Here is a 23,918-nt window from a genome sequence, read left to right on the forward strand (position 1 = left end):
AACTTCCTCATTTGAGAAGTTGAGGGAGGAGGGCCCTGGTGCCTCTGCTCTGCCTGTTATATGACAGATCCACAGAGCTGTAAATGGAAATACAGACTTTCACTTGCAGAGTAGAAATCTTTATCACACTACTACTTTAATGATTAACCAGCATTCCCTCTTTAGTTTCTGTGCACCTGCTTGTTAATGAGAACAATGCAGAAAGTAGTGAAGCAATATGTAAAAACTTTAATTTAAAGAAGTGAAAAAGGGAAGTAACAAAAACAAAGTATGAAATATGATGATTCTAACTTGTAGTCAAAGAATTTACTGATAAATTGGCTCTGGGTAATTTCAAAGAATAAGAAGCCATCATTTGTTTCCCAGGTGCATTTTTAAAACCCAAATCACCTTTGACCTAAAATAAAACAAGTGCCTAAATGTACCCAGAAGACCCGATCCAAGTCTGATTGATACTCTAATATGAATCAGGAGCCGCAAAGGTTTTTTGAAAATATATACATTCAGGAAATACACGTTTAAAATGGTTTGCCATGTTCATGTGATGGACAGGAAGTCTTGCAGAAATAAGAGGAGGAAAAAAAGCTGCTAACAAACCACAACATAGGTCACATGATACAAAAAGAGAACTACACTGTGACAAGTCACTGCAGCCTCGGAGGTTTCTGTCCTGCGCTTGAAATAGGTTTCAAGGTTTGTATAAATAGCTTTCCCACTTTCACAAAGTCTCAGATATGCAACAGCAGTTTAGACAAGACATCATCTCACACACAGAGGATGTGAGATCAGCTTTACTACGTTATTATTTACAACTTGAAGTCACAAATTACATTTATAACTCACATTTTACTAAGCTGTGTGAATCATGTCTTTCTGTCTCAAACATCACTTCTTCTGCAGATGACGTCAAGCCAAACTGACTCACAGTAAAATAGGATGAATAGTTTGTCATGCAATAGTGCAATAGCATACAAATAATGTGGACAAAACAATAAATGCATAGAATAGATAGTTAAGGAGCTGGATAATGAAGTATATATGTACAATGAAGATTTGCCTAGCAAAAGCAAAGTAAACATGATACTGGTGTCTTCCAGCAATTTAAAAATGTCATGGAAAATACATTTGTAAGTGGGTGAACTTATATTAAAACAAGCTCAAGAATACAGCCATGCTAGCAGCTCTCTGGTGCTTTGAGCTAAATGCTAACATCAGGATGCTTAAATGCTCACAACAACAATGCTAACATGCTGATGTTTAGCAGGAATGATGCTTACCATTGGCATGCTAACATTTGCTAATTAGCAATGTACAGCTGAGGCAGATACTAATGTCATTGTTTTTTCAGGTAGCCTATTGGTCATACAATTACAAGTTATTCTGAGGGGAACATGTCGGTACCAAGAGATATTTCAGTCTGGACCAAAGACAGACCATACCGCCATTCTTTTAGCTTATTGGCTAAAAACAATGTATCATTACAGTTATATACCATCCACAAACATCTGCAAACATTAGCTAATTAGCACTTAACACACATTTTGCGAGTAATTGGTCATAAACCAAAGACCTGCTAGTAACAGAAAAAGTCACTAAAGTAATTCCAATTCATCCTCCAATAATCATGGATATCTGTATTTTTTTTTTTTGGCAAGCCATCCAGTAGTTGTTGAGATATTTTAGTCTGTACAAAGGGGTGGACCGACCAGCAGACCGACCGACATTGCCAGAGCTGCTAGCATGGCTAAAAACAACTTGAATAAAAAAGTATTTATCACATTTGGCGTAGGATACAAAATAGCGACAGGAAATATACATTAAAAGTTTAAATCAAAAGTTTATGTAAATATTTGAACATCGGTGTTTGACACAAAAATCAGAAGCCTGTGGAAACAGTAGACTCCGTGTTGTGGAGGTCACAGGCAACTGGAGCCTCCTAGTCTCAGACTTTGATGGAGAGGGCTTGTGTTTGACGGTTCTCTGGTGACTTTATGTAACTCTACAGATTTTGCATGGAGGAACCCACATTTTATGGATAACCAACAGAGATGAAGGTGGAATTTTTGAAGCATAAAAAGGGAACATAAGCAAAACATGGAAGAAGTTGGCAGGAAGGAATTTTCCTGGAAATATAGACCATAGAAATGAATGATGTTTTATATCTATGGTATACACTCACTAATTATTTGTCTTATAATGACGTGATAGTGACTTTCAAATATGTTGATTTGCTCCAAAGGTATCATTTTGCTTTTAAACAGGGAGGAAACAACTTTCTCATCAATTAATTACATCACGTATGAATGAAGATGAACAGGATGCCCCTGTCCAGATAACGTGAGTTCACAAAGTGCTGTCCCAGTCCTCATATGGCGTTTGGAGTCCTTGCACTCTCCTGCACACACACAGGTGATGTCAGTTAACGTATGAGAGGGTGAATGGGGCGTAGGGTGGACACTGGAACTGGGCCTAAAATTCAAGCTATGGGGGCTACAGTGGCACATCACCCACATTGTGGAATGAGCCATCTTCTGTCTGGCAAAGGCAACAGTCAATTAATAGTCAGTCCAATATTAGTTGTGTGTTGGAAATGCATCTATATCAAACAGCGCTCCAGATCAAATTTCTCTTCCTCAAAACTCAGACTTGGCACTCACAGAGCTCTCATGTGTTCCCTTTAACTCTCCGCTGGTAGCTCCTGACAGCCTCGCCTGATCTTTACAAAACAATCGCATTAGAGTGCCGCGGAACTTCTCCGCTCCAAACAGGTAGATCAGCGGGTCCATGGCGCCGTTCAGGCAGGTGAGGGAGGAGGTGAGGCGGTTGGCCAGGCTCAGGCCTCTGCGTGTCTGGCAGGAGACGTCAGGATGGCTGTAGCCCAGGATGAAAGTGGCCCTGCTCACATGATAAGGCAGGAAACAGACAACATAGATAAGCATGACCAGACCGATGGTGCGTAGGGCCCTGAGCTTGAGGGTCGGCTCTAACCTGGAGCCCCGATGCAGGCTGTAAATTATGAGCAGGTAACAGGCCAGGGTGGCGAGGAAAGGTGGGGTAAAGGCCACAGCCAGTGAGATCAGTGCATTGCGCGAGGCCTTTTCTCTGTAAAGCTGCAGACACACTGTCACGCCGTCCACATCCGCGGTCTGGTGGGTGATAAGCAGTGGCGCCATGGAGATCGTAACCAGGGCCCATAGAGAGAAGCTGATGATGTGAGCGTAGCGAGCACGACGAACCTTTAGCGACCTCACAGCGTGAACCACAGCCAGGTAGCGATCACCCGCCACACAGGCCAGGAAGTACAGGCTGGCGTACATGTTGACATAAAACAAAAAGCCTGCCACCCTGCAGGGCACCTCGCCAAAGGGCCAGTGGCCTCCTGTGAGGTGGTAGGTGGCCCTCAGCGGGAGGATGATCACATAGGATAAGTCTGCCACAGCCAGATGAATCAAGAAGACGTTAGCTGGAGAGGAAGCGCCACGCTGGTGAGAGAAGATCCAGAGAGCAAGGCTGTTACCGTTCAGCGCCAGAAAGAAAACCAGGATGTAGAAGCATCCAAACAGTGTGTTCTCAACTGTTGTATCCACTGCTGCACAGCTCTCTGATGACCCATTAGACAGCACAGATGGCATCTCCATTGTAGCAGATTCCATTTTGGTGACTGAGGAGACAGAAAATTTTTTATAAATGTATCTTGAAGGCAATTTTCAGGTATAACTAGAAACATTTCCCCTTTTCATTTGTATCCTAATAAAGCGACATATGCATGTTTGCAGGACAGATAAAACTAAAAACTATGACCGTCGCAGATCAGGTCTGATCTCTGACCATTTGAGTCATGAGTGACGTTTCTAAACACATGCTTGTGATTTCTAAAATAGTTCATTGTTAGTATTCAGACAGCAAACTACCCCAGTGACAGGAAACCCAGCCCCTGTCCACACACCCACACACAATAGACAGGGAGATTAATTGTAACAGTGCCAGTCTCAGAAGGTAACAATAGATGTCAATGTCTCTGGCTAATGTGTACATGCCCTCCGAGCGGATAAATACGTCATTCTGACCACTACAAGTATGAGACATCCTCTGCACACTATTAAGTTCAGGAAGTCTTAGTCAATAGATCTTCACTCTTGTTTTTTACAGCTTATCTGGCATCATAGTCTGATTTGTGAGGAAGAATTATTTCAGACTGAACTGAACTTAAAGGGGCATATGAGAAGAGGCATTATTTAAAACATGGGGGAATGGAAATGTCTGTGTAAGATAATACTGTGCAGTAAACATTCATTAGTTTATGTACAGTACCTTCCTGCCGACAGTTAGATGAGAAGACTGAAACCACTCTCATGTGAGAGTGGCGAGCAAGCTAATTAACAAGTAAAACTCTTTTGTTTCATCCGTACAAAACTGTACTGTAAAAACAACAAGTTATGGTTTTACGGGTGGTTATGTGCCAGTAGGAAGATGTTATTACGGACAAAGCCAGGCTAGCTGTTTTCCCCTGTTTTCAGTCTTTGTGCTAAGCCCAGCTAGCTGTAACTTCTCATTTTGCCCTGTTTGTTATTTAGTATTTCCCAAAAGTCAAACTATTTCTTTAAGGTTAACAGCTACGGTACATACAGTATGCTGCATGTTGGTAAGAAAAAATATCTTTACATGCAAATTTCTGGTCTCTGTACATTTGAGTCTTCCTTTTTCAGTGACAGTTTAAAGATTAATCTTTGAAAACGAAATTGACCAATTCATTTCCTCAAAGGATTGTGCGATCTGCTTTGTTTTTCCAGTCTTAGTGAACTATTTAGACACACCTTAAAAATAACCACCCACTCCTTCGTCCCTCCCTTGCATCTCTGGCAAGCTCAACTGTCCACTACTCTCATTTTGTTTTTATCTCCCCCTTTTCTGCCAAAGTGCAACATCTACACAAACATCACTGGGTTGTGAACAGAAATAATTAATCCCAGAAAATACTTCTCTCGAACTTTCACTTTGAAATTTGTGGAGGATCCAGGAACAGCATCTATATGTGCAGCACAGATGAACTTGTCATCCCACAGATGTTTCTATAGCTGAAGGGAGGTTCCCAAATATACAACGTGATGTGATTAAGTAAGGGATTGTCTCTCTTTATCTGACTAGCCTAAATCTAGATTTCACCAGCTCACTGTCCGGACTTTTGGCCCATTAGGAAGCAGCCAGATGTAGCAGCGTGGCTCTTTTCAGTGTGTGTGTGTGTGTGTGTGTGTGTGTGCTACCCTACTGCACTGACTGGAGCTGTGAGACCAACAACGGAGGGCATTTCTCAGCCAAAGCTCAGACTTAGCCTATTCAGAAACCCCAAAAGGGTTGCAGTCCCAGCAGGGATAACAAACCAGAAGCAGCACAACTCAATGGAAAAGCTCCCATAAATACGGATCCCCGAGGGATAATCCTAAAGAGAGGCAATCCTGAAATATGCCTTCATCACAATGATCTGGGTAAGCATATCTGTGCAAGACTGTTGGCAGAGAGGAGACTGAGCATCCTGGCATCGGCCCTTTTTTAGAGATTAGTCAGTAACAATATGTTGGGACAAAACTGCGACAGCTGCAATGTGTACAATCCTATATTGTTAAAACTTGTCACAGTAAAACCCGAGTAGAATAAAGTAACTGTGAAATTTGGTTATTGGATTAAATGTTAAAGCACTTGGTATTCATCCTTCCAATCTGAAAAAGCAGATTGTTATCAATGCATACTTCAAAAAAATCAGTCAAATGCTGTTGGGATTTACATTTTGGGTCAAAAGTGACACATTTACAGAACACATACTTAGTGCTATTGCACAGTGAACTTGGTAGTTCTACAATCAAGGATATATTGTTTTACTGTAATCATTTATGCCGCCCCCCCACCTCTATGAAAACAATAGAAGGAATCCCTCATCTGCAGCATTTTAATAAAGTTATCAAAAAAACATCTCTTTTGCCTTATCAAAATCTGAGGTAAAGTAAAAAGACTTACCTGAGCTTTAGAGCTTTGCAGAAAGTGGACTTGTTGAAGAAAAGGTTTGCTGCTTGAGAAACAATTTGTCTGCTGAACAATCAGTGCAGGAGCAGAGTGAAGACTGGCAGCCTGACCGGCGAGCTCTGGAAGAACTGAAGCTCTGACACAAAGAATGCTGTCCTATAACTCCCCTTTCTCTCCCTCAAGATGTGCTTAGGAATGAGACTGTAGCTCTTTTTGTGTCTCAACAAATTTGATAACAGAAAGGGAGTCCCAATGGGAGCGTTTTGTCTGAACCTTGACCCCACCCTTTCTTTCCCTATCCCCTTCTCCTAAGAGAGCCACTTGTGCGCTCCACAATAGCTCAGTCAGAATAAGCAGCACATTTTAGCAGCGGGAAGAAGAATGGCATGCCTCAGTCGCAACAAGTCCTCGGGTATGCCTCCATGGAAACAAGGCCTAGTGGTGCGCCGATTGCCTTTACCATGAACTCCCACCCCCCCACTGATAGACAGAAGATGGAGTGTGTTGTTAATTTAGAAGTTTATGACTGAAGTCTCAGAGATGATCTTTTGTAGATGGTCTGTTTAGTTCTACAGAGGGCCCCATTCCCTCTAGGAGAGCAAGTGAAAAACAAGAGCGGGGAGGGTGGGGGGGACGCTTGGAGGAAACAGAGGCCCTTGTTGGACTCTTGCCTCCTGGGGGCATCTTGAATTGGAATGCCCAAAATAATCAGTCGTACGGCCATCGGACAGATGTGGAAAGAGTACCCGCTGGCTGAGGGGGAATAATATTTCTTTCATTCAAGGAGATCACAGCTGTGTGTCAGACACATCGGCCCTTTTTCTCCTCTGTATCATCGATATGCAAATGGTATTCTGTAGACTTGTATGGAGGCCCTATCTGTGCACAACTGTGGAGAAGCTTTGACATCACTACCCTGTTAATCTACTGCCAACTGCTAACTGGGACGGCCCCTGCTTTTGTTCGGCTCCTCAGCTCTGTCTGTTGCGCGTCTCGTAACCCTGAAGCAAAAACATTGCCTGTCGTAAGTGCTTACTATCATAAATATATCATTCTTCTTACTTACTGCTGTGAGGGAGCAGCTCTTGGCTGCTCATAGAGAAATAAGATGCTCTATACTTTTTGAACAGTTACACTCACCAACAGGCTTCCACTGGAAAAATGTTTTATTTCACAATTTTAGCAGAATTTCTCAGCAATAAATGTGAATAATTATGATAAGCAAATTAAAATATTTTCTAAAGATGGACTTATTTAAAGGTACCATGTGGAGTTCTTGAACACTATTAGCACTACTGAGCAATGTTGTGACCAGTGGGTCACAGTTTTATTTGTATCGTGCACCAGCATGCAAATGCACGCACGCAAGCAAGCAAGCATTTAGGTGACATCATGCCGTCAGTTTCATGCCATTCCAGTCATGGAACAGTAGGTAGTCATAACGAGCACAGAAGCATAGCAATGTGTCAACTAAAAAAAAGAAAAGAAATTGGCAGCAAGCTAGAAAACATGGCTGTTTTTTAGTTTTTTTCTCAAAACATTGGCTTTGGTGTTTTATGAGAAAGAAAGGTTAGGTCTGACAGATACACACAATGTGTTAGGCTGAGAACAACCACTGACTTTTAACTTTTGTTTGTGCCACCTTAAAGTGCTCATATTCTGCTCATTTTCAGGTTTATAATTGTATTTAGAGGTTGTACCAGAATAGGTTTACATGGTTTCATTTTCAAAAAACACCATATTTTTGTTGTACTGCACATTGCTGCAGCTCCTCTTTTCACCCTGTGTGTTGAGCTCTCTGTTTTAGCTACAGAGTGAGACATCTCACTGCTGGAACATCTTTGTTGGGAGTCGCACATGCGCAGTACCTAGGTAAGGACTACTAGCCAGTCAGAAGCAGAGTATGAGGGCGTGCCCTGACAGTACCTAGGTAAGGACTACTAGCCAGTCAGAAGCAGAGTATGAGGGCGTGCCATGCTAGCAGCTAGGCGAGCATTATAACGTGTGTTCCAAAGTGACCACGTTTGTCTCTGAAGTAAAGGCTGGACTACAATAGAGCTGTTTGGAGCAGTTTGTGAACAGTGATTTCTGTTGGAGATGGTAAGTCCCTTTGGGGGGGACTTTGGGCTTTTTCACTTTGTAAACTTATAACATGCACAAAAAAAGATATATAACACAATAAAGGAAAGGGAAAAAGCCAAAAAGCATAATATGAACACTTTAAATGTTTTTAAGGCAGGCAGTTTAATATGGAGCGGAATTAAACTAGTAGTGACTAACAAAAATAAAAACAAGGCGTATAAATGTGTATGGCGATATGTTACACACAGGTTGGACAGTTTGTAAATGAATGAAAATTACACCAGATTTAGAAGACATTTAGACATTGATATTATCAATTTTTTTTTAAAGTTATTACATTAAAGAAATCGAAGTTGGAAATACATAGAATACTGGCATTTATTAAAGTTAGGTTGTATCTATTTGTACATTTGTTTTACATTTAATAAACTTGGGTTGTATTCATCAATGGGAAGAAGCATTTAGGGAAACCATGATTGATTCACAAACTGTCATACACATTTGTAAATCCTGTTGTTTTTATGGATCATGAACCATGTATTTTTTCACTAAGAAATAAATGTGAGTACAGTATTAGTATTACCTAAAATGTGGGTTTCTTATGTTGCTTGAATACACGCCAAATAAACATTAGTTTTAAATAAAATGCCAGAAATCCACAACAAGTTCTTTTTATGCAATTAATCAAAGCATGAGCACAAATAAAGTTGATTGCACTTTCAAAAACAGAGAAGTAGTCCTGCTCTGCCTCTGTGTGTGTATGAACTACATGTTGAGTGTGTGTGTTTGAATCTACAGCTACAGGCACCAGTTGCATCACACTCGTGCTACCTAGGCTCACATGTCAAAGCGCTGGTTCCTGGTTTGCACTGTCCTCCTCTCTCTGAGGTACATGCTGACATAGGAGGTTATAAGATCATCCATCTTGTAACCCTTTTGGAAGGAAGACACAGAGGTAAAGAAAGGAAATGAAAAGGACAATTTTACTTACTGACAGTGTATCATTTAAAGCTCACGTATCTAATGATAGCTCTTACCAGTGAAGTTTCACACAGAAATTTGCTCCCTTTGACCAAGCTGCCAATAGTCATGTGAAAGTAGGTGCTTCCACTGCACCAGTTAGCGATGCGGTTGAATGGGTGATTTGCCAGCACATCCTTTACAAGAGAAAGAATTGTTAATGGTTGAAAATATGAGCAGGGTGTTAATGGAAATACTGTTAATTCATTTTCACCTTGGTTTTAGGGTGGATGATGGTGAGTCCTTGCTTGCTGACAGCTATTCGCACAATATCTGGGAAATTTGGTTCAGATGTTTGCTGAAAAGAAAGTTAGAAAGGCAAATGAGGACACTTTTCTTCACTGTAGTCATGACTATTTGCTTTCTGCAGACGTGCACTTAGTGTACCATGGTGACAGAGGGTGGGTGAGGGACTGAGACAGAGCGAGAGCATCAGATAAACAAGCCATCCACCCAACCCAATGGACTATAGATATAGATAGCTAGATAAAGCACCGTTTGTGCGGCTTTCACTGCAGCCCTTACCTTCACTTCAAAGAATGCACAGCCGAACGTCGGCCAGCGGCAGACCGCCTTTAGAAATGCCACTTTAGCTTCTTCAACAGTCATACCAACTTGTTTGTTACAAGAGGCAACAATACTCTGAAAATAAAGTGTAAAAAATGCATCACAGTATGATACAACACTCTTGTCCTGTAGAAGTATTTGCATTGCTTTTAATGAGGTTAATGATTTTCTAACGCCCCCACAGCCTTCAGGCAATATTCTCAGAGAGCTGAGATCACAGGGATGGCATAATGGTGACATTGTTCAGATGGGCAATTTAAAGAATCTAGTGATACTCAAGTGTCTGTGTATCCATAGCCTGATATATCTTACTCCCTATGTGCCATAGAGCTCCATTGTATGTCCAAAAACTATTAAAAACACATCAATAGCCACACTGTTGCACTGGGTGACAGTCTATCTGTAGTAGTTATTGTGATCACATACAACGTCCTGGTGCTGTAAATACTTGCTAGCACACCAACTGTGTATTAATCCACTGCTAGTCCCCAAAAATTGCATAGTATTCTAGTTAAATTAATGTTTCCTAAAAACGACAGTGCCCAGCTGTTTTAGGATTTTCTTTTTTAGTATCTAAAGTTAAACTATTTATACTATATACATGAGAACTGTTTTTAGCCATGCTAGCTGTGTGGCTCTTGGGATAGCAATTTCAGTCTGTCGGTGTGTCAGTGGTTGGTATCTCAGTAGTTTGGATCAACAGAAGTATATTTCCAGGATAATTGCCTGACGCAATGGATGTCCCTCACCTTCCTCTCTCTGTGTGTTGCCGTTCTCAAACTCCGTTTGCGCGATACTCAACAATGTTATCGCATATTATCCTCATATTGTGCAGCCCTACTTTTAATATGAAATCAGTGAAAAGAAGGCCCCTCATACCTTCTTCCACTCATTTTCAGACATGGCCTTCAGTTGGTCCATGGGCACCAGCTCCTTCAGCATCTTGGGAATCATGACAAACTGGCTCTTGTCATTGCCAACTTTAATCCTGAAGAGCAGAGCTGCAATGTTGACCATTTCCTCTTTGGTGCAAACATGATAGCCTCTCAGGTACTTTGGTAGCTCCTGGAAGATAGAAAGATATCTTATTAAGTCTGCTATTGTGTGAAACAGATTTAAACCAAGTTGTTACTCACTACATTGCTCATTAAGAGATCACTTTTTAATCTGTTCCTACTGGTCATTGTTATGAAACCAGAGGGAGCAGTCTGGAAGTAGTATGGATACTATCTCAAATATATATGTCAGGTACGATTATGTTCACGGAAAAGTTTGGCTTTCATATCATGCAGAAAAACAAACCAGCCTGGAAAATGTGATGGTGACTGAGCTGCATCATTCAAATGTACCTGAGGGAAATGGAAGATAAGATCGGCCTCTGTGTCTCTGCCAGGGATCACATTGAACCACAACTTCCTCATAAAGAACACAAGGTAAGATATGTTGACTGGCCCACCTGGAAAACGCGCACACACACACACACACACACACACCAAAAAAGAGGTTTTTACAAGTAAAAAAGAACCATCAAAAGTGCGATTGACACTCCTATCCGATAATCAGTTTGTACCGTCTTTGATCCCCTTGGCTTTCTTGGACCAGTCAGTGATTTGTCTCAGACTATCAAAGAAGTAGTCTGTGTCATTCAAACTGAGAACCTGAAATTAACACGACAGATTTTCTTGTGTGAAAGTTAATGCAAGAACACACATATTGAATTTCTAGATCAGAATATAATGTTCAAGGATGAGAAATGTCAAATAAACCTTGTCATTTGTTTTGACAAAAATGCTGAAGCCGTCCGCTGAAGCCAGACTGAGCCTCTTGGTAATGTTCTGGATGAGATCCCTGATCCTGGTGTTTGTCGCCACCTCAAATTTCTGAAGAGGGGCGAAAGGAATCACTGGTATTACTACAGGAATATTTGACCTGGCTTTTTTTCCTGTAACTTCACACAAAGAAGAGGTGTGTGTTTCGTACCTCCTCTGTGTCGTTGGGGAAGTGGATTTTGTGGAAGATCTGGGTGCTGTTCTGTTGTATGGCATCTACCTCCACCTGGTGTGGTGGAAGCTTCCTGGGCTCCATCCTACACAAGGACAGTAAATGCTTAGTCACGTTGTTGTTTTTTACGTTATCCTTTTGACTCTAAAGCCACAGTGCAGATAAAGACAAAAGCACACACTCTATCACTAAAATGGCAAACCAGAAAGCAACACCATGCATCAACTGTGCCGATCAAAAATAAGTCTCTTAGATCCTGCTGTCATGAAGGAAATTCTACTGAATGTAAATCACATTTATTTATAAAGGGGGCCATGCAAATGCAGAGTGTGGTCACTGGTCCACTGTGAAGGTAATGCAACATCAATTAACCAGAAACCACTCGCCTATCGTCAAACCCACCAGACTCCATGTAAATAATCAGTACTTTTAGCGTGTATAGAGCCAGCATATTTTCACATGTAAATGGGTGAATGAAGGGTTTATTTCAACCAAACCAGAGTGGTGATTGTTGGAACAGTGGAAAGATGAACCAAGACGGCTTTTGATAGTTTTATTCTGTTTCTGTTGACTTAAAATGAAGTGTATTTTACGATGATACAATTACTATTTATTTAAATGGAGTCTGGCAGGTTTGGCGATAGCGAGTTCAGGGCTGTTTCATGTTAAACTAAAAGGATCTTACTCTTTAACTAAAAGGGATCCTTCCACAACGTTGTCAGACCCTTAGAATAATAATATGATCATGTCAGTGGCAAAAACAAGCACTTTTAAGTGGACGTAAATTGAAGGTTCGCAATTACCCAATAACTTCCATTGCAGCTTGTTTTGCCGCTGCTAACTGCAGCAGTCTTGCTTAATACTGGACCAGTTTCAAAAATGGTTGTTCCCATAAGTCAGTTAGACACAAAACCATTTACCATTTAAACTACATAACTTACTCTCAACAAATCAAGACCAAGAAGTCCATACACTTCACTTAGTTTATTTTTAGAGAGCCTTTACCTCAGGAGAGATTAAAAACACAAGACATTTCCTTTTCTCACATCATGTCGTCATGTTGAATCATGCTAGCTGCTAACCAGAGGTGAAGTGTTGGCATGCCTTGTACTTTTCTACAAGTGACACTAGCTGCTGTAGAAACCACACTCTCACTGGGGGTCTGTGTCATCTCTTCTTTGAAACACTGGGGGAAACACGGTGCTGTGTGTTGGTGACGTATAAAACCACGCGTTGGGCTAACCTCAGGGAGCTCTGCAGACGCTGCAGGCAGTCAGAGGCGAGGGGCTCTCTGCGACGCGTCTCCAGAAATCGCTGAGTGTGCTTCAGAAGAAACTGGCTGGGAGGAAACATGCCGCAGCAGAGCCACAGCAGCTGCCAGCCCTGCTCCATGCTGAACCTGGGTGAGGGAACAGAAAGAAATACAGAAGCAACAGAAAGAAATACATCTAGGACAATATAAAGCATGGGAGGGTGGTTACACAATGTAAAATGTCTTTCTTCATTTTACTGTTTGTTTACTGTCTAAATAAACAGTGCTAGTTACTTCAATTCACCAGGCTTTGATTTGCTAGCGCTGTAACTAGCAATTATTTTCATTATCAATTCATCTCAATTAATTAAGTCATATATTTCTTGATTAATCAATTAACCATTTGACCTAAAAATATGAAAAAAAAATTTGAAAAGAAAGTCTTGTTTTGCTTGAGCAACAGTCCAAAACTTTAATATATTCAGTTTACAATGATATAAAACGGAGAAAAGCAGAATATCTTATTGGAGAACCAGAACATTCTCAATTTTAATTGATAATCAAAATAGTTTTCTGTCAATTGACTTACTGTTGCAGTGCTTTACTATCTACAAACAACAAAACTATGTATCACTACAGTAACAGAATGGGTCTAACCCTTTGAGCAACATCCCGTATATGATTTTAATACGTCATTAATATAAATATTACTATAGCAATGGAGAAAGGTGGGCTGTATTTACTCACATCGCAAATACTCTTTCCTCTATCATACAGATTTTCTTCTACAGATGTTCTTTGTGCATATACAAAGAACATTTTGTATAATACAAATGTTCCTTTCCCCAGAACAAATGCACCAACAGCTTTAAATCTGAGAACCTGAGATGGTGAAATAACATCAGCGTACCGGTTGTTATTGCTGGTCATCTGCTTCATGATCTGGCAATAGATCTCATCCCTGAGCGCCTCATTTTGAGTGGCGGGGCTGAAGATCTGGTCGGTGAGCTCGAGAGGACTCTGCATCTGCTTGGTGGGGTAATCTCCCATATATTTTAGGATTGGTGCACAACAGTCAAGGAGGAACAACCATTGTGGTTTCTTAAACTCTGAAAATAGTGTTAGCTGGTGATGCTATAGATAAAATTGGTATGGTAGCTGAGGAAGCTTGTTTGGTTAGTTTTGTTTTGGGGTTAGGCTGTAGGCTGTTAGCTTAGCATGTTCGTTAGCTTAGCAAGGCTAGTTATCTTGGCTATACTCAGTTTATATAGTCATGTCAAAACTACTTTTTCTCATGTTATTTGACAGATAACAGTGTAGAAAATGTGGGGGAATTAGAGGGGTATGACATGCAACCAAGTTCCCAAGGCTGTAATGGGATCCGTGCTGTTTTATGGCATGCACTGTAACTGCTCAGCTACCAATGCGAGTTTGACATGTCCATGGCCATAGAAGCCTAGTCACTGGCTAATGTGTTTGGTGGTGTTGGCTATATTGACTATGGAGAGGCCTTCTGCTAGCACAGGTAGAGAGGACTCTGCATCTGCTTGGTGGGGTTATCTCCCATATATTACAGCATCGGTGCACAACAGTCATTGAGCAACAACCATTCTGGTTTTTATAAACTTTGAAAATATTTTTAGCTGGTGATGCTATAGGTAGAATTGTTTTATTTGTTAGTTAGTTTTTGGGGTTCGGGTTTATTGATCCCCAGGGGGTACGAGCCAGGTTCCGTCAGAGGTTTCTGCCTGTGAAAAGGAAGTTTTCCCGGGGCACTCTGGTAGCTCACCTGGTTGAGCATTTGCCCCCTATACTAAGGCTCAGTCCTTATCGCAGTGGCCTGGCTTCGAGTCCGACCCGTGGCCCTTTGCTGCATGTCGTCCCCCCTCTCTCTCTCCTTTCTTGGCTTCAGCTATCCTATCTAATAAAGGCCAAAAAATAGTATTTAAAAAATCACCGCTGTCGCACCTAATGCTTGCTCTTGGGGGAATTGTTGGGTCTCTGTAAATTAGAGTGTTGTCTAGACCTACTGTATCTGTTAAATGACCTGAGAACATCTGTTATGATTTGACAATATAAATAAAATTGAATTGAATGTGTCTCAAATGTTAGCCAAACAATGCTAGCTTGCAGTGGAGGGCTGTGTTGAGTGGATGTGTTCAGACAAAGAGCGACACTGGAACACAAAACACAGTTTATAGACCCACCTGCTGACACTGTAGACCTGCCTGCACTCGTACTCTCAAGAAATGCTACTCTTTTATATATCTCTGGTGTGTAGAGGATATCAGTGAAGGCCAGACAGGCTTTGTGGCTGAGCTCTGCGTTGCCGACCAGTTTCTTGAGGAAGGGCTGTCTGATTGGCTCTCTGGAGTTCACCCACAACCTCTCAGGAGCAGCGTTCCTGGACATCACCTGGCGGTTCACATCGATAGTGGGCTGCCTGTAGGATCAAGGAAACAAGATGGGTATTCCTGCTGTTAGTGTTGTTCCTGTGAACATTATCCTGCTGATCAGCTGGTGAAAAAAAAGGAGGAATTTCCAGATACCTGAAGTACTGGAGGGAGAATTCTTTCAGCGTGGCAGGAGCTACTCTCTCCATCGTTCCTGTTTCTTTCTGGGTTTCCTTTATGATGTTCTTCCTCTGGTTAGGAGACAAGTTGAGGAGGCTCTGAAAAAAAATGTAAAAGATATTGAATACTCCACAGATCCTGAGCACAATCACTCATCTGAGAAGGATGTGTCTTTGACATCTCCATATACCATGACTTCCTTGGTGGGTTTGCTGAGTGTTGGCAGGATTAAGATGGCCTCGGTGGGGACGGCCCCTGTTTGTTTCGTGCTCTCATTTTGGCCCTTTATCCAGCCACGTTCCTGAGAGAACTCGTTATCTTTGATTATTATAATGAGCTCTCCTTTCTTAAAGCCCAGGAGTGTGGGGTCATCTGTAGAGGAATGGAAGTCAAATCAGAAATCAGTTAGGAATTAGCAGAAATGACCCTAAAAGAGATCATTTAGCCATGACCATTTAAGAAAAGAAAAGAAATGTGGCCTCTGACCTTGCCTGTCAGCTTCCTTTAGGGTCACAGCATACTGAGATCTCTCTGTCAGTCCACTGAGGAACATTGTCACCAGCTCTGCCATGTCCTCAGCTGTGCCTCCACTCAGAGTGAAGTCTCCTTTCAGTGTCAGCAGGCTCACCACCTGGCCAGACACTTTGCCCTCCCTGGGTCAGAACACAAGTAACAGCACACTGTTTTAGGGGGCTTTCATACCTACCTTGTTTGTTTCGGACTTTCAGACTTTTCAGTTTGATTCAAATCAATTTACCTCACGGTGTGGACTCCGGTGACTTCAGGGAAGGAGAGCTCCAGCAACCTCTTCTCTTTCTCGTCCAGGAAAGTGATACCAGTCCAGTTTATGGCCACAATGAACTTGCTCTTTGGCAGCGCAGGACCTTAGAGAAGAAACATGGAAGGAACAAGCCCAATTAATCATGACTCATAGGGGATTTATGAGTTATATTACTGTGCAGCAGTAAAGTGTTGCTTGTGCTTTCTCTATCATGTCAGCCACCCTGAAGGAAAGAGCTTGAGTGCAGCATTAATGTGTACACTAGAAAGGCCCTATCATCAACCCACATATATGGGGGCTTTACTTTATGGCTGCAACTAACAATTACTTTTTATAATTAATTGATCAGTTATTTTCTGGATTAATAGATTAGTCAATTAAATGACAGAAAATAATTTAAAATGCTCATTACAAGCTGCCAGACAGTAAAGTGAAGTATCAAGAGTTCAAAACTCAAAGATATTCAACTTACAATCACACACAACACAAGAAAAGAGAATCAGAGAAACTTGACACAAGGAGCATTGGCATTTTAGTTAATAAATAACAAACAATTAATGATCTAGTATAATATAATCTTGTCTATAATCTAATATAGGAGAAGGGATACATTGGTCTTGTGCTCTAATTAAACCACAGTGTGTTGATGTCACTACTAACAGAGTATAAATCGAGTTTGGCTCTGGGCAGACAATTTAAAAAACTGGCCACAAGATGAGAAAGGCCTCATGGTACCTTTTATAGGAAGTGTGCACTTAAAAAAAAAAGTGAAATGCTGTTGTTTATGTGAGAAGAAATAAAAATTGGATTTGATGGTTTATCGCTGCACTGCTAGCAAAGCATGGAGAAGAAAAGAAGTGAAAGGACTGCCAGGCAAACGTAAAGCAGATGATGAAGCCACACAGAATGCAACAACTACCAAAACAAAGACAAGAAAAGATGTAGTGGTGACCACAATATGATTGAAGGAGCCTGATTTGACTGATTCTTGTCATCTCGTTGACTATCCCTCCGCGGAGAAACAGCTGATTGTGGCAAACCTCCCTCTCTGTCTGTCTGTCTGTCTGTCTGTCTGTCTCTCTCTCTTTTATACTCTATAGAGATATAGAGAGATATAGAATATAAAATAGTTTTATCTACCAAAAAGGGGGGTCCTGTAGAAAATGTTTGGGAACGATACTGTCTGTTTAGACCGAAATAAAGCATTGTTTACTAGGAAACTTCGTTAGATATATTATATTGAGGAATTACTTTTATATTAGCAGCGTATTTTAAATTTGATGTGGAAAATAGCCACTGTGTCAGTGAGTCACGGCCCATTCTTATTAGACAGCTCGGAGGTAAACAGCAGTAACTCTGGAGACATGGAGTCCTGGCCTACTTATTCACTCTTAAACAACTACTTTGCTCCAGTCTTAACCCCGGTGGTATAGTGTATCTATATATAGTAGGGCTGTCAGCGTGCCTTAATCGCGATGCGATTAAGGGCCGAACATAATGCGTAAATTTTTTTTTATCGTATTAATCGCCTGCCACCATTTATTAATTTATTTTCACTTCACTCAGCTTTGCGTCGTGCCTAACAGGATACTATTTTGCCGTACTTCCTCCTAACACATCCTGCTGCTGCAGGAATAGCAACGCCGATTTCTGTAATTTACATCCTTGTGGTGCATTCAAAGTTGTTGTTAAATGCCCTTTTCCCATCTGGTGGTTGTTTTTGTCGTTCAACAGCTATTTACTAGTGAAATAAGTTATTGTTATAGTGATTACATTATAATTAAACATTTAATTTTGACGATATGGCCTTAGCAATAAACAAGCCGTTCTTTAATGTTGCCAACTGTTTAGTACCCTTCTTTTTTTTTACTTTCTTAAAAGTATCGGTTCAGAGCACGTTAAGGCACGGTACCGTTTTAAAGTACAACATCACCGGTATCCAAACCAAACAATATCCAACCCTAATATTGACTCTAGAGTCTAATGTGTGACTAGATTAAATATAGAATAAACAAATACAAATCTTAAAATCAAGTTCATAAAGTAACTTTCTTTGCATTCATTTGATTCCCAATCAAGATCCTCTGGTAAGAATGGCTTTCCATTGTTAATATGAACTTAAAAACTGTTCTGAAATGCAAAATAATAGAATTTTAATCATGTGATAAAACATGCGATTAATCGCGATTAACTATAGAACTTCAACGATTAATCGCGATTAAGAAAATGTAATCGTTTGACAGCCCTAATAAATAGCCTTGCATATTCCAGTCTGACGTAGATACAAAACGCAGCGACAGCTAATTGCTCAAAGGGAGCTGGTTAAAAAATACAGCTTCACTTCTGTTTGTTCTCTATATTTCAGAGGAGAGTGTAGAAATGTTATACTGTACATGTTTTATGTTCTGCAGTGATAGAATACAAAATCAATACAATCTATGTGGCATTTCTTCTTGGTTTTTAATGACTTCAAAGCTATTTTGTCACTTGTTCGTCATCAATCACAAATAGAGACTATTCTGTGCTGTTTCTTTAAACATTTGAGGAAGGAAAAAAATCCAAAATTGTTTGATGCAAGATGTGGATGCAAGTCCTCAGCAGAAACTCTAAAGCTAGCTCTAAATGCCATTTTTATGATAATCTAGATATAGCTCATTCTGCAAGACATCCTCTATTCCATCTAAAGTAATCAATTCTTGTAAAAGGTAAAAATTAACTGAGAAACTAAAAAAAAATTCTCGAGAGCATGATGCCTTTAATCATTTTATCTTTTAAGTTATTGGTTTTAAAGATTTCATATCCAGCACAAAAACACATCGTCTTTTCTTGTCACCCATGGGTGTAAACAGCCTTATATAATATTGTTTAAATGAATATTATCATCATAATTGGTCGATCTATAAAATATTTCAATACATAACAGAGAGGCAAGACACAGTGTAGGATCCCTACCTGATAGTTTGACAACTTCAAAGAACCTGGAGAAGAACATGGGCCACTTCTCTCGGGCGTAGTCCACCATCTCGGCCCTCACTGAATCTGCCTTCTGTCTTGAACTCAAAAACGGACCCTTGGGTGGAGAAATAAAAGACACAAACTTCAACTCAAGGCCACTGTAGTGCTTTTTTTGTGTCCAGTTCTGTTCATGCTGCACCTTCTGGTATGTGGTGTGACTTGTTGTGAAACTTCCAGATTATGAACTCGTGCTATGTAAGTTGAGACAAGGGTACCCTATGTGTCATTCAGGTCAGTGTCCAACATAACCTCATACCCTTTCCAGGCAGAGCAATACTTCAACTTTGTGCCTCCATAGATGACGGGAGACGTACCAGCTGTATGATAACAGTGCTGCTCACCCTGCCAAGGCCATAGAGAAAGATAACACAGAACACTTTGTCTGTTTGAACCTCTCCCCTCTGGCAGGAGGCTGCGGTCCATCCCAACCAAAACCTCACGCCATAAAAACATTTTTTTTCCCCTCAGCAGTAAGCCTCACCAACAGGGCTCCAGACCCCCCGCTGACACTGTCTTTTAACCCCGACGTTCGGCTTCTTGTTGCTCTCTGTTTTTGCCTCTAGCATCTGCCTGTTTGCCTCGCCCAGCCTCGTCCTGTTGTTCTCAGTCTGCATCCAGATCTCCACTCGCAACCCTGACTGTCAGCCTCAACACCCAGCTGCCCTGTTGATCTCTCATTTTTGCAATAAACCGTTTAAACCTGCCTTGTCTGCCTTGGGGGTCCAGTTCTGTTTTGAAGCTTAAGCATAACACAGCATGAGTTTAAATACACCTTCAGGAAGACAGGAACTTCAGAGAGTTGGGACGGCACTGCGCAGTAACACATTGTGGTTAAACTGCACTGCCTTCCTAAATTCTCTCCTCAATTGAGTGTTGATTAAATGCTCCGGTGTAAGTCATCGAAATCTCCCGAAACCTTCTTCACGTATGTGAAATGAGTTGTGCTACTCTTGAGTTTTTCCAAAACATGACTGACCTGAGCATGAGAAGTGCTGACCATCTGCACCCATTGGGCCTCTGACTTGGCCTCCAGCCGAGAGTTGTTGATGCAGTCCTGAACTGCTTCCTTCACATGTTCTGCACAGCTGTCTGAGCCATGCTGGATGTAGAGATGTTTCGCAGCGAGCTGAACATAATCCTCCTCCTGTGAAAGTGAAATGAAGACAAAAATATATGTCAAATGTATATCTTAGAAAAGTGGTTCTCAAACTCTTTCAATAACGTACACTCTTTGAGATGTATTTTTTTTTTTAAGCCAAGTACCCCCTGACCAGCACAAAACACAAAAGTCTATATAAAGAAGTACAATAGAGCGCTGGCAGTGATAGATTCACTAAACAACAGCCTTGTAACTGGACATTTAAATGCTACGTTTCAAATGTTTAGAAATCATCACTAAGTTTATTCATTATTTTAGAATTTCTGTATTTTAAGAATTTTGCATGATGTTTTTAAATTAGCATTTTGCAAAAATCTCACCTACCCGCTGCAGTTCTCCAAAGCACCCCTAGGGGTACGCATGTACCCCCATTTGAGAAACACTGTGAGAATATGGCAGGAATAAGATATTCATCCAAATATAAGCCCACCTTTTCACTCTGGTACTCTCCAAACTTCAGACCGTGGATGATCTGTTTGTAGATGAGGTCTGTGCTGATGGTGTCCTCTTTGCAGTCGTGCCAAGGGGTGAAGACCTCCTTGCGGAAGAAGAGACGCCAGGGAGCGTGCTGTTCCTGCCCTCCTCTCCTCTTGACTTCCTGCTCACACTGGGAGATGGCATCCATCACGTGCTCCCGCCCGCTGCCCAGAGCCCACACCTTCAGGACAGGCCAACATTTGAACTTATGGATATCTAGATTTTCTAAAAAATCACTAAAACAGGATGCCACAATAGATTCTTTATTAATGTAAAACGTCTTAAAAAGGTGAGACAGTGCTGTTTAACCAGTGTGCAAAATACACCTCGGACATCTGCTTATTGGAAACCCTCAGTAATGTCTACATTGTCCATTAAATATAAACGGTTGAGGCTAGCTGGGATGCAGCTACGCCGACGACAATTAAGTTTAGGTAACAAAATGACTAGTTAAGTTAAGGAAAAAGATCGTGGTTTGGATTAAAACACTCCTGAAGGAACGAACACACGTTTCCTGGGTGAAAGTATTCAAATTACATTATATATTTTGCGTAATTTTGTGTAATCACGGTGCAATATTTAACGGCCTAGGGCGTAATCTACTTTTGATTTCATTTGTTTGACTCAGACGTCACTATGTCTTCTTAGTTTGTTAATTAGATTTTTTTTCCCATTTACTTAGTTTTTTTGGATGTGGAATTTGTTTTAAAAATGTAATTATTAATTAAATCTTTTTTTTTTTATGTAATTTTGTTATTTATGATAAAATACAATTTCGTAGGGTTAGTTGATAAGAGGACACATATGTTGTTTTGCACAGTTTATATGAATAAAGGAATATTTTGTCATTTGTCTGCAGCTCAAAAAATCGTAATCGTATCGTAAACTTAAAATCATGAATTGAGTGTATTGTTACATCCCTAAAATGGAGTATAAACTTCACTAGTGTATAGAATACTAAACTGCTACTTCAGAAAGATACAGTATACACAGAACGGATGTAACTGCGTACCTTTTCATACAAGGCGACATAGACGGAAAAGCCGAAGGTGTCTTTGAGTTTGACTTTGTTAGAGAGGAGTTGGCAGATCTCTTTGGAGGTAGATGCTGAGTCAACAGGCAGGTTAATGGAGCGCCCATCCATCAGCAGCACAGACACAATCATGGGCTTTTTAGTCTTGGTTGCCTATCACAGTACAGAAAATAAAATGACCATGCTGATTAAACAGTAATGAGATATACTGTGCATGTAAGTTCATAAGTGTTAAAAGGTTTGGAGCTAAAACAGTTTGGAGTTAGTTTGTGGTGCTCACAGCATAGAAAAATTACATTTCTTATAAACAATGCCCTATACTTTGGATAATCCACAAACGTCACTGCCAAAACCTTTCAATGGAACTACTTTTAAAGCTATAGTGTGTAGTTTCTGTCTCCCCCATGAGGAATTATAAGTAATGACAACACCACTGTCGGCGCGTCCACATGATACAAGCCTTCTGTGATCGCACCCCCCCCCCCTCCTCCTCCACACAGTTGCTTGTAACCAAGGAGGACATGGAGGATTAAAAAAAACAATTGAATGTAATGGACGTTCATTAATATGAAAAAGTTATGCACCAAAGCTTTAAATTAATGTTTAAATGAATGTTTAAAAATGGCCGCTGTCAGAAATCTCAAATCCTCAAAACATGGACAAATTAAACCAAAAATATCTTATATTATATAAGATATAAGATATATATATATAATATCTTAATATCTTATATATTTTCAAATTCTATAGGGACAATGCTCATGAAACCATTTGAAATATTTGCAGGACCTGCAGCTCCAGCCAGGCTGGAGGCTCCCCTCGCACTCCGTTCATTATTGTGCGCCGCAGCCTTTCAGCGCAGTAGGAAGCGTAGCCTCCTGGAGCGAAACGGATGAAACTTTGCAGGTACTGCCAAAACAAGAGATAAGAAGAGATGAACAAAACATCACAGCATGCGGCACACTGTTTATGAGACTGAAGCAGCAAATGCAACTGTTGTTCTTACCCTTATAAAGCGATCACTTGGAGGGAAAACTCCCAGACAGAGGGACAGCAGGATCCAGCCACGGAAGTAGCTGTTGCGATTGCTGTTATCTTGAAGCTGCTTGCAGATCTGACAGTAAATCTCATCCCTGGACAGACAAAAGACACATATTGTATTAGTAGATAATTAAAAACATAAAACCTGGATGGATTTTTAAATGGAGCTTCTGTTACCTGAGGTCATGTCTGACTATGGCATATCCCACGATGTAGTGGACTTTTTCGAGTGCCGTCAGAGGCCGGTCCAGGGTGGGTCCTTCTTCAGTCATGATGTCACTGTCCTCCTTCAAAGTCTGCAGGGTGGGAGGCTTGGAAACTTCAGTCAGATCATCTGACTGTAAGAAACAAAACATCCATCAATATGTTAAAAAAAGTGAACATCACAGCAACACTAAGTAAAAATATTACACCTCACCTCCTCCATGATGATCGAGGGTTTCCTGAGGCTTGAAGTAGATTTTGAAGTGGATTTTGGTATTCCATTTTCTTGAACAGTGGATGCTTTTCTGTTTCTGGACACTAGGTCAGTGAATGTGGATCCCTTCCTTGTTCGAGGGTTCCCTTCTGGCACTGTGTAAACCTTTGGGTTTTGAGCCGTCTCACCAGGCACAGCAGAAGCCTTTCGGTTTCTTGCCAGAAGGTCTGTGAAAATGGAGGCCTTTCTGTTTTGCATTGGCTCCTCGGGTACTGTGGAAGGTTTCCTTTCTTTTTTATTCCTTAGCACCCTCTAAAACAGTCAGAAAATATTTGTTTTAAATCTATGAAAAATGAATGGTAGTCTACACAATTAGGCAATATTCCAAATTCATAAAGTCCTTGCTTTGTACGGATATTAGTCTCGCTTTGCCAGACGTTCCTCCTCTCGTTTATTGGCATTTCTTTAAACCAATCTCAGTCGT

General features: G+C 40.8%; 2 protein-coding genes across 2 annotated transcripts in view; both read right to left on the bottom strand.

Annotated features, from left to right (window-relative positions):
- Positions 1-208: 208 nt before the first annotated feature.
- On the bottom strand, positions 209-8,135 carry gpr17 (G protein-coupled receptor 17). The gene is made up of 2 exons (XM_078259874.1): positions 6,010-8,135; positions 209-3,661 (listed from the first exon to the last, which is right to left on the bottom strand). Exon 2 carries the CDS (start codon positions 3,651-3,653, stop codon positions 2,634-2,636), a length of 1,020 nt encoding a protein of 339 aa, XP_078116000.1. The 5' UTR covers positions 3,654-3,661; positions 6,010-8,135; the 3' UTR covers positions 209-2,633.
- Positions 8,136-8,240: 105 nt separating this feature from the next.
- The window catches only part of myo7ba (myosin VIIBa), a 29,774-nt gene continuing 14,096 nt past the window's right edge, over positions 8,241-23,918 (bottom strand). Inside the window, exons 25-48 of the mRNA XM_078259872.1 lie at positions 23,435-23,746; positions 23,194-23,354; positions 22,982-23,108; positions 22,765-22,884; positions 21,955-22,128; positions 20,896-21,123; positions 20,283-20,450; positions 19,244-19,361; positions 16,268-16,394; positions 15,997-16,163; positions 15,701-15,882; positions 15,487-15,608; positions 15,226-15,380; positions 13,848-14,001; positions 12,929-13,084; positions 11,665-11,770; positions 11,451-11,564; positions 11,255-11,342; positions 11,034-11,140; positions 10,564-10,749; positions 9,643-9,759; positions 9,332-9,415; positions 9,135-9,254; positions 8,241-9,030 (exon numbers count right to left, since the gene is read on the bottom strand). Of these exons, the coding sequence (XP_078115998.1) occupies positions 8,935-9,030; positions 9,135-9,254; positions 9,332-9,415; positions 9,643-9,759; positions 10,564-10,749; positions 11,034-11,140; positions 11,255-11,342; positions 11,451-11,564; positions 11,665-11,770; positions 12,929-13,084; positions 13,848-14,001; positions 15,226-15,380; positions 15,487-15,608; positions 15,701-15,882; positions 15,997-16,163; positions 16,268-16,394; positions 19,244-19,361; positions 20,283-20,450; positions 20,896-21,123; positions 21,955-22,128; positions 22,765-22,884; positions 22,982-23,108; positions 23,194-23,354; positions 23,435-23,746 (3,489 nt within the window). The 3' untranslated portion in view covers positions 8,241-8,934. The remainder of the gene's footprint in view (positions 9,031-9,134; positions 9,255-9,331; positions 9,416-9,642; positions 9,760-10,563; positions 10,750-11,033; positions 11,141-11,254; positions 11,343-11,450; positions 11,565-11,664; positions 11,771-12,928; positions 13,085-13,847; positions 14,002-15,225; positions 15,381-15,486; positions 15,609-15,700; positions 15,883-15,996; positions 16,164-16,267; positions 16,395-19,243; positions 19,362-20,282; positions 20,451-20,895; positions 21,124-21,954; positions 22,129-22,764; positions 22,885-22,981; positions 23,109-23,193; positions 23,355-23,434; positions 23,747-23,918) is intronic.

This window comes from Sander vitreus, chromosome 9 (assembly GCF_031162955.1).
Source record: "Sander vitreus isolate 19-12246 chromosome 9, sanVit1, whole genome shotgun sequence".
Lineage (NCBI taxonomy): Eukaryota > Metazoa > Chordata > Actinopteri > Perciformes > Percidae > Sander > Sander vitreus.

Excerpts from the sequence above, each read along its gene's own strand:
- gpr17 (XM_078259874.1), bottom strand. The coding sequence starts at position 3,653 with ATGGAATCTGCTACAATGGAGATGCCATCTGTGCTGTCTAATGGGTCA.